At 41.1% G+C, this 14,625-nt stretch overlaps 1 protein-coding gene across 2 annotated transcripts; it reads right to left on the reverse strand.

The window, feature by feature from the left end:
• Positions 1-230: 230 nt before the first annotated feature.
• On the reverse strand, positions 231-12,710 carry siah1 (siah E3 ubiquitin protein ligase 1). Of its 2 annotated transcripts, none has more exons than XM_022233441.2 (5): positions 12,559-12,710; positions 7,059-7,286; positions 5,195-5,434; positions 1,979-2,171; positions 231-1,414 (listed from the first exon to the last, which is right to left on the reverse strand). In XM_022233441.2, exons 2-5 carry the CDS (start codon positions 7,252-7,254, stop codon positions 1,237-1,239), a joined length of 807 nt encoding a protein of 268 aa, XP_022089133.1. In that variant the 5' UTR covers positions 7,255-7,286; positions 12,559-12,710; the 3' UTR covers positions 231-1,236. The 2 variants fall into 2 exon arrangements, with proteins under 2 accessions (XP_022089133.1, XP_086987704.1); XM_087131578.1 differs by lacking the exon at positions 12,559-12,710 and adding an exon at positions 10,005-10,181.
• Positions 12,711-14,625: the final 1,915 nt, after the last annotated feature.

A 14,625-nucleotide genomic window follows, 5' to 3' on the forward strand; every position in this document is an offset into this window, starting at 1 on the left:
TAACGAACGAATCATGTTCACTTATGGCGCATCATTGTTAACGTAGCAAGGCTTGTACAATAAACATACATGTACATGTACAACTTTGTTGTTTGGAGGTAACTAGTTTGGCTGTGAAAGGACTTTGAGATTTTCTACCCCATTCCAACAAGACGGAAACATTTTCAAAATGAGGGGTGGAGCTAAGTTAAGAACTGTTGTAATAATGAAGGGGAACAGCTGTCATAAATGCCAGCATTGCGCAGCTCGGCAACTATTCACGAGAGTGAATGTGTGTGTATTGTGCAACGCTTACGCAGGGCAAGAAGTTCCACCAAGTTTCGTGAAATTGACTGCCAGGCTGATTTCTGCTAAGCAAATAATTTTGCTATTAAAACAACTTTTCTTCCTTGGCAATAGCTTCTGCTAACCAGCTCCAAGGAATTTCTTCTTGCTGACAGCACTGTTCACAAGATACGTGTATGCGCATGCAAAGGTGAAACTTCCTGTATAGGTGAACCACAAATATCATAACTGCTCTTTATGTGGTTTGCAGTCGGTGCTCCGAGGGATGCAATCAAAGCTTTGTCAGTTCCCAGACACTTGCTGTCTTGACTCCTTTCGTTAGCTTCTTCCATGCACATCCTTGTGCTTAAATCCTCCATTTATTCAATGCCTTAACGTACAGTGTACTCCTTCCAATCCTTTCAACTGTGTTCCAGCATGTCCAATGCTTTGTTTTCATATGCCCATCTCATTCATATGTTGTGGGTTCTCTCTCAAGTAAACATATCACTCTTGAAGCTCTGCACTGGTTAACAGTCAACAACAAGTGCCGTTCCTCTATGCTCAATGTGCAAGCGGTATAAGATCTGGCACCACACAATGCATCAAAGCACTGGTAACAAAACGCTTATGGACGCTTTTATGTACAGCAGTTTTTTTTCTGCAAGGCTTTAGGTCAGTTTGATGGAAGTTCCTCTGGAATACACATATTTTCCTCCACTGAACACTCCAATCAGTCAACTCTATGGATCCCATCATCTCAAACCTGATCCTTCAGGAAGAGCTTGCAGATTTGAAGTGTGAGGACCACGACGAATGCAAGCTTCACGACGTCGTGATACAACATGTTCATTTAACGAGTAAAACTGGTTCAATGGCACTTGGCTATGGCTTTCCAGTTGTCACTTGAACGTACTCATTTGCAATGCTGTTTTCAATTGTTTTTGAAGTTTTTATGGGAGGCAGCACTGCTCAGCACATTGAAATGGTCACGTTGATGCCAAGGTTTCCATTCTCGGCAAAGAGTTGAGCGATGCTCGAGTCAAAGACAAGACAGTCGCTGTTCATGATGGCTGCTGCCACACCCTCGTGGATGGAGCGGGGCGTGGCTTCCCAAGACAGTCGCCTCCTGTGGCCGTTCAGTTCAAGTCTGGGCAGACAAAAGAAATGGAAACCAAATGTACTGAATGTTAGGGTCACTGTTGACCTTTGCCGGGTGGGGGGAAGGGGGTTTTAAGATGCGTCATCGAGTATCATTTCACTTTCAGATTTTAGAATATTCAGGGACCATGTTTAGAAGCCACACAGCTCTCATCCCAATTCGAACATCTTGTGCCATGTATGGAGTATTATAATTACAAAGACAATACAGTGAAATTTCTTTCTTTTGCACTCTAACAGGCTATTTACTTCACGTGCAAATGTTGAAGTGTTTTGGAGGATGTGCATAGTAGAAGAAAGTTTTAGAAATTTTGTCAGCAAAAGAAGGTACACCGTGATGATCCACTGGGCCAACAATATAGATCCTACATGTATGTAGCAATTTCACGTTAGTAAAACAGTAAGTGGTTTAAAAGAGTACAGAAACAAGAAGAATTATGCCAAGCAATGAAGGGAGTGATTCACTCAATTCAGTTCCAAAATGGGGGCCAATTGGGGGCGGTGGGTGGCCAATCGTGAAGTCCTGACAGGGCACTCCGTGTGGATATCATACCTGTAGGCAAAGTTCTCAGCTTGCTTGCGGGTGCCGATGAGCTGGACAATGGCAAAGAACTGCTGCAGGCCGTCAAACTTCTCCTGCTTCTCCAGGACCAGCATGAAGTGATTGCCGAAGCAGCTCTGCATCATGACCCAGTCTACGGCCCCGGGAAGGTTGATGTCGGTGGCAAGGAATACTATGTCTTCACCTGGGAGCAATTCAAATGGAATGAAGGAAAATTCACCATGTGATCTTCAAACTTATTCAGGGTTGAACATTTTTGTATCAAGGTCATTTTTCAAACTGTGAAGAATTTGGAAAGGTTGCTTATACATATCCATGTATAAACACACATGCATGTGTAGAATGGTTGGCAATTTTAATGAGAAAAAAACAAACAGCAAATATAAAATGCCAGGGATACCTTCAAAGCATTCAAGTCCATGCATTCAAGTTATTTCGAGTTAATCAATGGACCCTACAGTACATGTGACCACTCCCCACGTAACAAGTCTCAAGGTCTCCTTTCTGAGGTTATTTGTCATGGTTTTTGCATTAGAAAGAGCAAACAGGGTTCTTTGTTTTGATTTACAGTGTATCCTTCAGTTTGGCATTTTGGTGAAAAATAGACATACGTTGATATTCCTACTGAGAAAATGCCAAGATTCTTTTCAAGGCCTTTAACTCAAAAGTGGCTTGGGTGACTTTCCATTCATTTTTATAGGTTGGGAGTATGCCAAATATTAAATTTTCCACAACTCTCTCTAAACCATTTTACATGCAGCACATGCGACAACTGAGGTACATGCTATACATGAACTTCAGCACCAAGGATTCATGTACCGGTACATATACACTGTATTCAGATGAAAAATGTAAGGCACAGTACATGTAGAGTACATGTACGGTGCATGTAGAGTACATGTACATGTAGAGTACATGTACAGTATGTCCCATTACACAGCACAAAGAATGTCTTGTTGGGTTAATGCACAATACTAGATGTTTAGTAAAAGACAAGAAGGTTCCTTGCAAACTGTGACTAGGGTGAAAAAGGACCTGAATGCCCGGGTAAATGATGGAACTGAAAGGTTCCAGCAGCCTTGTTGATGCTGAGTTAAGAATGATCTGCACTTTTAACGTAAACATATCCCACAGACACATGCAGAATGAGTGAAGAGCTTTTCCTGGTCTTCATTTTCAAGTATTGTCGCGCAGGATGCAAGCCTTCTCAGACTTCTCCATCTGACTAATGCACTGTTACTCATAAACAAATTGTAGACCTTTTTCCCGTGCTAGACCTATGATGTGTTGTGATGGTAACGAGTGCATAGTGTTGTGATGGTAATCTACCTATTCAAGATAAACAAGCATGCAGCATTCGCACGTTCGCTTGCACGTGGTTGAGGCTGCCCACAGGAATATATGTGATCACCGTGGCCAAGGTGGTCCATGCGTGGTGGTGTTGTTTACATTTAGTCACGTGGGTGGAAAGGGTCTACAGCAGGAAGCCCTCTTGTGAGTCGGTGTTTTATGTGGAGTACTAAGGCAATGGCTAACAATAAACAAACAGCTATTTATACAAAATAACTGGAATTTCATCTGAATAGTTACAGAATTTCATCTAAAACACACAGCACAAACAGAAACACTGAAGTAACGTTCATGGTAGAGCGTTGTGCCCTGGAATTTTTTATAACTCATATTCCACATGTCACAGAATTTAGTTTTTTGTTGACCTAGATTGCATGACCTTAGGCTTACAAAACCCCAGTGGAGATACAACAGCAATGACAACTGCTGGCACCTGGCTTCATGTTGTTCAATACACCAAATGCACGTCGGAAAAATGATGGACTTGTTTGTCAGCATATATACTACAACATGTGAATTTGCACTGCATCAATATCTTCATGAGGCAAAGATGGAATGTGTTTAAGGAATCACACTAAATTGACCTGAAAACTATTTACATTCCACAAGTCAGTTTTGAACAGATGTCAGTTAGATTGCACTTCAAGAATGAATGAAAAACTCAGCATTGCTGTTGGTCAGAATTGTGAATGCAACATTTTGTTATAGTTGCTTATATGGTTTTAACTGGTTGTCTTTGCAAATACTTAGGGAAAGCTATTTTGTCACTTTTATATAGAGTACAGGCTCATTTATTTCGATAAATGTTTTTTTACACAGGCCTACATGTAAGGTTCTACATCGACACATGTGCATATAAATGTTTAATAGTAAACTTTGTACTTTTTTGGGGGGGGTTTCTGAAAACAAACCCAAGACACTCTTTCAGAGACAACTAGAAACATTTTGGTTCTCAAATAGGCATTTTGCCAAGGCACAGTCCAAAGTCCCAAAACATTTACACCACTGCATGTTGACTCCAACCATGCTTAATCCCACATCAAATGATGGACAAACAGATATTTCTAAACTGAGCAAGAAGAGATGACCTATGGTTAAACTTTTAGGTTCTTCTGAAATGGGCAGGCAACCTTGAAAAATTGTACATATATATATAAGAAAATAATTTCTTTATTTTAAGCATGAGAATGAAAGGATTGAATACAGTGACACTAGGACCCATTAGAAATGGTTCTGTATGGGATACGTATGTGGCTCAGAAAAACTGGGTGGTCGTATTTTAATTCTGAATGAATACTTTATCCCACACACTTTAAGTGAAGTGCATGTCACATCAATGCACTCGTGTACACAGTGGAACGCCGCTATACCGAACACCACTATACCGAACATTCGGCTGTACCGAACATTGTCCTTGGCTCCTAATATTTTGTGCACAAAACCCTACCGAACATTATGCAGTTGCCACTTGTCATTCCCCACGGTTAATCTGCCAACAGTATTGAATGGACACTGGGTTTGCGATTTCGCATGATCGGGTGAGGAAGAAAACTGCATGCGCACCGCCGTTGCATTGCATTTAGAGGATGCACTTAGATGAGGATGCAGTTAGACAAGAGAGGGCACTATTCAACATGGCAACGAAACGTTCGGCAGTAAATCTCACTATACCGAAGACCTCTGTACCCAACAGTTAGCATGGACCCCAGCATGTTCATTATAGCGGTGTTCCTCTGTACATGTAGGTTTTTGAAATAACTGAACAATACAGCACTATAACCTCCCAGTTTTTCTGAGCTGCGTACTTATCCTGTATGCTTCCACTGCTAATGGGCCCTATGATCAACTCGCACTTACCTTGTAGTGTAGTGATGCTCTTGTGAGCGTGGTTGAGGTGGGGCATGACCCGCTCCAACGACCCTTGCCACTTGCACGAGGCACCTGGGCACGGGCAGGAGTAAGGCCGGAACTCGCATGTCTCCTCGTGGTCGGGCTTCTCCGTGTATGACATGGTGGCCATGCAGCCCGAGGACGAATACTTGCAGGGGAACATGACTGTCTGTGCCACTTTCTCCATGGCTAGGTTACGTATGCTGCCTGTGGAAGCCGGGATACAAGATGGGATCTCGTACCTGTGATATGCTGATTGAACCCTGACTCCCTTCCCTACCTGAATACTCCAAAATCTTACCCTGTGCTGGAATCATTGGACGTGATTTGTGTACTGTGCATTCTTTGTACTCTCCCTTTCGGCTCTGCCTTCCCCAACCCTACAAAATCCCTCAAAATCTCCTGGTAGATTTTTAAAGGATCTTGATGGGACTGATCAATTGCAACCTGAATTTATCAAAATGCACTCCGGTGTTGCCATATTTGATATACATACCAGCAGATTAAGGACAGTCGAGCCCCATTTTCTCTATATCCCTTAAACGACTGATGTCCACGCAAAACACATGCAAAAGGTTTTCCATGGATGCTACAATTTTCTTTTACCGGTCGCTATAACATGTACAATGTAAATGTAATTGAACTCTCATCCACGGAAATTTCAGCTTTGTATTATGAGATAGGAGTATCTGCCACAAGGTGATTGTAACTGTCATTTATTCTAGACAGTAACCACGACCTGCAGTGTGTTACTTTTGGTTGGGTTTTCTACCGATCTTAGTAGCGGACAGAATTTACCAGTGCAGTCTAATGAGAGGTGCTGGTTGAATCTTTCAGAGCAAAAGCTATCCAGATGGGCTGGAAGACATTTGCCAAGAGTCAGAAAACATCCACATGTGCACTTCGCCTGCAGGTCCTGAAGAACCAACCCTTTCTAACAGCTATAATACGTTATGCTTTAAAAATCAATTACCCCTCAATCCCACTATGTGATAAAATGTTCACCTGAAAGCTGCCAACTGCTTCTGAATAACTGGACAGAAAAAACAAACAACACGTACTGGTACATCATGTGACATGACTACTATTAACCCTAACAGTCCTAAATTCTCCAATTTTAATATGATTTTGCACACACCCTAGGGAGTTAGGGTTAATGACGTGTGCCCGTATTAATTTTCTATTTTTATCAAGAGTTTATTTGTGATTAATCTCTCTAATTCACACACTTCCCTTTCAGAAACCCTGTACATGTACAGGGCCAACAGGCTTGTACATGTAACACGGCATGAACATTTCTTACAATAGCCAAGTGGACATGACGTTATGCCATAAGGCCTACATGTTTATCATGGACCTCTGTCAACAATCTGATGACTAACAAAAGGGCACACATGCTGTAGCAGAAAAACCTGTACCAACTATCACTATTTCTTTGCCTAGATTTTGAATTTTTCAACTGGGTACTGGTGTTTTTTGCTTAGTGTACCTCTGAGATAGACAACTGTTCCAAAACCACAGTTAGTGCAATGCCCTATCACAATTTTCCACTGAGAATAGAGTGTTCACAACAGCATATTCAAATGGTATGCATATATGATATGACTTTGATACAAAACACACTACAAAGGAAAAGGTAAATTTGCAATTTTAATCATGATTATGTACATGCATACAGTGTACAAAAACAGGTGACAAAAATTAGGCATGCTGGCCCAAGTTTTCTTTCAAACACAGTTAAGACTTAATTTAAAAAATGACAGAAACTGTAATGAAATCTTTGACATGCCTGACACTTGAACACTGTCCTCATCAAATCTCGTCTACTCACCAAGAGGTCCTCGGCATGTCGGGCAACAATTCAGTTTTGGCCTGCAGCTGGAGCAGACAAGATGGCCGCTCTGACACTGCAGGATGGGCGGCAGGACATAGTCGAAGCAGACCGGGCACTCAAACAGCCCCGCCAGGTCCTGGTTGGTGGTGGGCGTGTGGCTGCGGGCTTTGCTGGTCGTGGCAGGACAACTCATGGTTGCCGATCGTAGCCTGCTGGTCTGTCAGCCTGTGGGGGAGGAAGGGAAGGGGGGGGAGGAGAGAGGGGGAGAGAAGGAAAAAAAATTCCAAAGAAGGAAATATTTAATTAGCATGTAATGACAGGGATCCTGTTTGCACAAAATCTGATCAACGGCTGAAAAACATTCAGGTGCATCTTTGCTGTGGTGATTATCACCCAAAAATATCAGACAAGTTATTCTCTTGGGAACCACAAACGCTGGCGATGGTATTTCAAGAAAATGTACCAGGTTCATCACAGTTTTCTGTGTGCTGCCAGTACACAAATATACATGCACGTCTGTGGAGGGCTTATTCATATCCTCTTTCCCCTGCAAGAAATCCCCCTCCCCTTTCAATTATCCCGGTTGTGCAAACCTGCACAGTACAGAAGCATATTCTTGCTTCGCTTTAAATCCAACAACTTATATTGGACATCCAGACATATAAACTTTGTGAGCCCCCCAAAATTCTCCTGCACTTTTGGATTTTTGGGGACTGCAGAAGAGGAGCTACTGGGTGCAAGGGGTTTCAAACCGTTCTGATAACTCAAATTGATACTCATGTCAGGACTCATTACAGCAAACCAAACAGATCACTTGGAAAGCAGACACAGTGTGCGGCTTTGGAATGAGTCACAGACTTACAAAGATATCTGTGTATTGGGAGAGTGCATGACCTTTATGAAGGGTTGTGGAACCTTGGTCTAGTTTACAAATTAGGGTATGTCCTTGCCTGACACACACACACACACACACCCATACATGTACGTCACCCATACATAATGTGCAGAACATGTTCAGAGCTCAACCATGACTGTGAACCTAAGCAAAATATTTACAATAACTGGCGGTTTTGGAACTACATGTACATGTACAGATAAGTAGGTACAAGGGAATATTAACTTCCTTTAATGTAACGCTTACTCACATGTACAAACAAAGACGTAGAATTGTGACTGCAAAACTAAACTCACAGAAGTCCTGTATATTGCACATAAAATGTATGTAAATTTGGCTGTGTGATGTAGGTATAATTGTGTATGGTTATCGCTATATTGTCAGTGTCTGTTCGTACAGTGTACATCACTGTATCTGTTTCGAAATACTGTACACTGTATACATACATGTACATGTTCTTTTATCCATTTGGACACTGGCATCTTGGAACAGATTTTACATACCGCAGATCTGGGGAATTCCTGACCAATTGCCTCTCAAAGTTAAGGTCACAAATTACCATACAAGGACCTAAACCTTTGACAAAATTTTTATTCTTTTTCAGTTCTCTGGGGAATCCTTCCCTCTTTGAAATGCAGGATGAATTTTTCCCTTGTAGCGTTTAAAAAGGAAACGCACAGTTACATGTACATGCATGCATACATACATGTATCTACCGACAGAGAAGACGGGTATCATGTGGAATGCGATGATACAAACTAATGAATTAAATTTAATGAGGAAACAACTCAAGTTTTAGTCAGCTCTCTGCTGGGGAAAGTACTAAAGCTTTTGTGCAATTCTTACTCATGGGTCACTTTACCGGTACATGTAATTTTCTCATTATTTGTAACATTTTCAAAAATTAACTTTCATTGTGAACTGTACTAGTACCAGTATATGAGAGCACTTATAAGCACATGTGTGTGTTTATTTTCTGCTTTACCTGTAAACGTATCTGGGTGTTTATGTTCTTTGCTCTATGGTGCTTTCCAACACCAAGACCATAATTCTGACAGTAAATTGGCCATATGCAATGAAAAGTCTCAAGAGGCAATGGATGATATCTACAATTTTATACAATAAGTTCTTCATTTTATTTTGATGCACAGAAATACTCCCAGACCTTTCAAATTCCACTACAAGATTACACAGGATTGTGGATCTTTGGCTATTATTTCTACTTAAAGCTACAAGACTGGAACATATATCAATATGTACTGTGTACATGCACATGTACTGATACATGTACAATGGTTTCCTGGAACAGTGGAGGACTTTGGACAATTCATGCAATTACGGGATGCTCCTGCAGCATACCGATTCATGTACACAGGGTCTAAAGATGTCTCAGATCGAAGGTTGGTGCTAACTAAGCAATTTATGCAGAATTCCAGCTGTCAGTCTCCACTTCTCCCGAATGGGGAATTATTACAAATTTAGCTATACGTGTAGTTCTGAAGGTTGTGTTAGTGAAATAACTAGACGCACGTAATGGACCAATGTTACATTGTGTGAAAACAAGTATTCTGAAAAACCAACACGCATGCCAAATGGTATGGTCAAGTGACATGAAACATGAATAGCGCCCTCGAGTGACTCGCTTTAAACAAGATGAATTACAGACACAAGACTGAACATATGATGAGATGTGAAATATACATGCACTGCGCAGTGGTTTTGCCCCAAAAGAGTCTAAAAAAAGTATTTGGCTGCAAATGTTGTTTTTCAGAAACAAGAACTTTGACATAAACTTCCATGATTTTGGAGGACACTCCCATCATATTAAAATAAGGTTAATTGCTAATCTCAAACAAGTACTGTATTAGCTTTGAGCATGTAAAGATGTTCTATTCTAAGTGAGCATTTTTATTCTCTTTCAAAATTGATGTGACTTTCTTTTCAGAGAAAAAAATACCAATACTGTAGTTCATACAAGTAGTATACGGACTTCGAGCCTGAATTAAACAGTACCCTTTTTTTATGGGGAAAAAACTTCGTACACGTACCTTTTGCTTTGTTTCATTTTGATATTATGGAGTTACTGGTCCCTCAAGTGCAAGCCTCACATTAGGCCATGCATATTGGCAGGGTTTCTTTCTCTCCACGGCACTGTTTTCTTCATACCAAATTCTGCTTTGTGTTATGACTTTTTTCAAACAGGTTCCTGTAGCATTGGGCCACTCCCATCTGTGGTAAAAGGAGCCAACTGAAAAGGGGATCGTTTTTTGTTTGTTTTTAAGTCATACAAACCCATAAATCCGACACTTCTTATTATGCTTGTCTTGTTCATTACTGGAGAAAGTGCAAACTCGTTTATATGAAGTTTTGGGGGAACTTCAGTTCTGGCATCTATTTCCAATTATGCTGTTTGATGACTGCAAAATGATTATTTGTATTAAGACAGTGAAAAAGTAATGGAATTTCATCGCTCAACCTTTCAATCTGTCGACTACATGTGTACTTGAAAGGAAAGAACGGGGCACCATACATGTACTGCAGCAAGCATTCAAAGAAAGGTACATGTGTTATGTGTTATGTAATCTCTCATCTGTTCCTAGTATCTTTTTAAAATCATGTGCATTTTGCACATTTTGACGAAAAGCAAATTCATGACAGTGGTGTAGCCAGTGGAAAGAGCATGGAAACGCGTCATGCTATTTAGCGTCAACAAGTTATTCAAGCATACAAGTATTTATGCAAAAATTTTGTATTTACAATAAATATATACTCCTAAATATCATATTCAATGTATCACATTTATCTAGAATGATATTTGAGTGTGGAAATTTGAGCGACAAAGTCAGGCCTGCTCGTGCAGCCTGACCAGCTGGCATCTTGTTTTACGTGGACAGCAGAGAAAAAAAAAGATGGCAGTGCCATGCATCACAAAAACTTTTCGTTTTCCTGTGAGAACGTGGAAGCAAATTCACTAATTTCTTACTCAGTGGCAGTTGTTAGAGTCTTAAATATGATAAAACCTCTTTTAAATATTGAGAGGCTATTTTCAAGTTCCTGACACTTTGCTGACACTGCTTGTGTGTTGATGCTTATTGACACTAAATACATGTAGCACGAGGGGGGGGACTTGCCTCTGGGGAAACGTTGCCCAATTACTCCCCTGGAATTGAAAGTGCCACGTCGGAAACTGTGCCTTTAAAAGCACCTTGCTGTCAGGAGAGGATTTTTCAAAGATGAAAAAAATGGACAATTGTTCCTGGAAAACAAGACACTTTGCCCCCACCAAGACACCACTGACTAAAAATTTTCGAAAAATGCAGTAACAACGTAAATTTATCACCTGTGTTAATGCATTCTGTTGCACTGCTGACTGGTAATCATGGAAGTCTGTTGGCAAACTTTTTAACCAGCTTTTAAAATTGCGGCACTTGTGCTGTTGATGCTGAGGCATTTTAATAAGCCTTTTTCAGATTTCATGTGCGCATGCTCAAAAGATTTAACAGAGGGGAACAAATTCATGGCAACAATGTTGCGTAATGTTTGGCAAATGGAATGCTCGCAATTGTTTTTGCTGTAGACAATTTGTTCCCCTCTAGCTTTGTTCACTATACTCATTCGGGGGTGCTAAAATCAACATGGCGACGGAGCGGGAAATTGGCTTATTGCTGTCCCTGGGGTTCCCTAAACTACATGTATATTCCAGGTGCAAAATTATTCCAATAAAATGCATTTGACATGTTGACATATCTGAAGAATTTAGCACCGGTAACAACATGCATAAACGAGTGAGGGCGCTGTTCATTTGGGAACTCATTTTCTTGAGAAAGGAAACTGTGCTTGAAGTTTCTTTTTCCGCACACTCTTAACTCCTCTATTTAATTTCCAATTTCAAAATTTTTGAAATTCCAGTGAAACCAGCACTTAATTCATTAAAATGTGGCACGAATAAGAACACAGGTTTTGGGAAAATATGAATTTTGAACTTTTCAGTCAAAATCCACTCATTTCTGGGTACAAAAAAATCAGTTTGCTCTACAATATACATGTACAAAAAATCCCCCAAAATGTCAGAATATCCCGACTTCACATCAATTTTTTATTGCTTTGCAGAGTCCGACATATCCAATGGAATCCAAACTTATTTATGTACAATGCATGACATGTATGAAAAACTTTTCTCTGAAAGATTACTTCAAAAAGAAAACAGAAAAAAAAGTTGACAAATTTAAGAGCCTTCCCAGCACTGGTCTCACATTGGCTAAAAATGAGACAAATTGTAACACAGCATAAAAACACTATAAATAAACGAATTTACTTAGATCTTAAGCAGCCGGACAACAGTGGCGCCAACCGTGCAGGCTGCTCATGAACATTGAATGGGTATTTTTAATGTGCTCAGCTTTGGCTTTACCAAGAAATGAGCACACGACATACTGTCATATGACTGTAGGCATGTACGGGGTACATGTACTGTACATGTACGTGAGATCACAAACACAATCCGACAATGGTCCCGTTCGTACAATGTGACTCGTTTCTTGCTGTATTCCCGTTTTCTGTGATTTCTGTGGGATGAATTATCTTCTAGCGTTGGTTACTTACGGAAAGGCTTGCAGTCGATTAGCAGTTTTGAAACAGAGAAGCCTAGAGTCATGGAAACAAACTTCTCATACGGAAGAAGAAAGAGCCTGTCCTTCGACACAGCTAGCTAGCTCGGACCATCACCATCGTATAGCACGCAAAGTACGTATGGTGTTACCAGCGACAGCGTGCTGTGGGGTTTTAGTGTGTGTTATTCTTTGCCGCGAACCAGCTAGGTATTAGCATGGAGTTTAGGAAGTGGACGTCTCGTCTGCGACTGAGCCGAGGGTTGGGGCGGGGTGTACGAGCAAAGGGGAGGGATGCGTTGTGTCACTCATTTGAACCATGGCGGTTACTCATCTGCTAAAGGAGGTTAGAAAATCAGGGGTCCAGAATGACCTTCATTGTCTATCCTAATGTCTCAAGTTTGCCTTCTCTACATCTACATAAGGGGGGGTGGGGTCAACCCCCGGCTCCACTCGTTGCCTAAGGATGAAAACCCCTCAAGGGTCTTATTTTGCGTGTACGGTTAAAGACAAAATAAAGAGATTAAATGGCTTCACTAAAGGCGACAACTGCACGTAGAAACCCCAAATAACACCCCCGCCCAGTAAATAATCCTGAATCTGCTGCTGTACGAGGAAAAAATCTATGCAGCGACTGCAGTCAATCGAAACCTTTGCTCCTGTGGGCAACGGTCTTTCACTTTTCGAGCGCCCAACACATGGACGTAGGAACCGGGGGGAGGCATCGCCCCCCCCTTCCCCGAAAATATAGTGGGGGGCCGGCCCCCTCAAAAAGCTCTGTAATTTGCATTCTCAGAGGGGAAGTTTCAGAGTGAACAGTATTTGTAGCAGTGTGTAATAATTCTACTTAGATCACATTGGAAAATGGAAATCTTAGTATTTACTTTCAATCAGGATTTTTCTATTCCTGTCCCTCCCGCGCCCAATAACAACGACGAGTCCCACGGCATTTCGTACAGTACGTAAACACTAAGCCGCATCGCAAGCCGTGTCCGAAACAGGCTTCCGGGGCTCACGGCTAAGTCTATTTTGTCGGTGACTCAACGTATTTCCAATGGAGCGAAGCCATAGACCTAACTCTGGACAACAGATTCGGATGCAGCTGGTCGCCTTGTCTACACTATTTTAATTTCTTCCTATTATTTCCACCCTCCTGAGGCTCCATTACAGTTTCCACGTAGAATAAATTTTAAATAAATTTTAAATAAATCTTTTTTTTAAGCTGCCGTTTTCTATATAGGGCTTTTAATAAAGAAACAGCGATATAAAAACCTGTTACTACTTTGGTAAGTTATTTAAAAATTTGGAAGCGACGTACTACAGTAGATGTGCAACGTACGGCTACGTACTTTATGGACTGCCCCATACATGTACGTATGGAAGGCTCGGGCCAATTTCGAATATAGTGCTGCTTAAGCGAAAAATTTGTTTTAAAAGCGTGAAAAAACCTTACCTGACAATTCAGGTTAGGCCTACCAGCCTTCTTATGTTTTGGAGTGGTATTTACCTGTCTTTTGGTTAGCATGACAATCACATAGAGTTTGAGCTGGCAACCTTTGTTTGTTAAATTAAACAAGTTTTTTTTCGTGCTTAAGCAAATTCTGCGCTTAAGCAGCTCTATGAAATTGGCCTGAGCTCAGGAGATCATACTTGACGCGAAAGCAAACACAAACGCAAAATTGCTGTGACGTCAGATCAAATGTTTGCGTTCTCAAAAGTTGAGCACATATCAACTCCAGCGAAATTTTGCCGTACATCTTTCGTGGCGTCAAATTCGCTTCGCTGTTACATTCGCCTGTAGCATGAACTGGATTTAAGGCTTCCAACTGGGCCTGGGACTCAAGTGGAAGTAGCGCCCTCAATTCCTCTGACGATTTTGCGTGAATCACATTGATCTCCAATGGAGATCGATGGTGAATAGAATTCGTGGGAAAATGATTAAGTGAGAAAATATCCAAACAGAAGTGTCCATATTTATGACGGAAATTTCGCAATGCTCTCGAAAAGCAAGTCACCGAAGACCTGCCAGTATGAAATCAACACTTCAGAATAATCCCATCGA

Source organism: Acanthaster planci, unplaced genomic scaffold (genome assembly GCF_054643075.1).
Source record: "Acanthaster planci isolate LZ-2023a unplaced genomic scaffold, COTS_SCS Contig2, whole genome shotgun sequence".
NCBI classification, from domain to species: domain Eukaryota; kingdom Metazoa; phylum Echinodermata; class Asteroidea; order Valvatida; family Acanthasteridae; genus Acanthaster; species Acanthaster planci.

Coding starts and splice junctions, on each gene's coding strand:
- siah1 (XM_022233441.2), bottom strand. CDS start 7,254: ATGAGTTGTCCTGCCACGACCAGCAAAGCCCGCAGCCACACGCCCACC. Junction 5,435..7,058: donor GACATGCCGAGGACCTCTTG/GTGAGTAGACGA, acceptor CGGCTTCCACAG/GCAGCATACGTAACCTAGCC. Junction 1,415..1,978: donor GCTGAGAACTTTGCCTACAG/GTATGATATCCA, acceptor TTGTCTGCCCAG/ACTTGAACTGAACGGCCACA.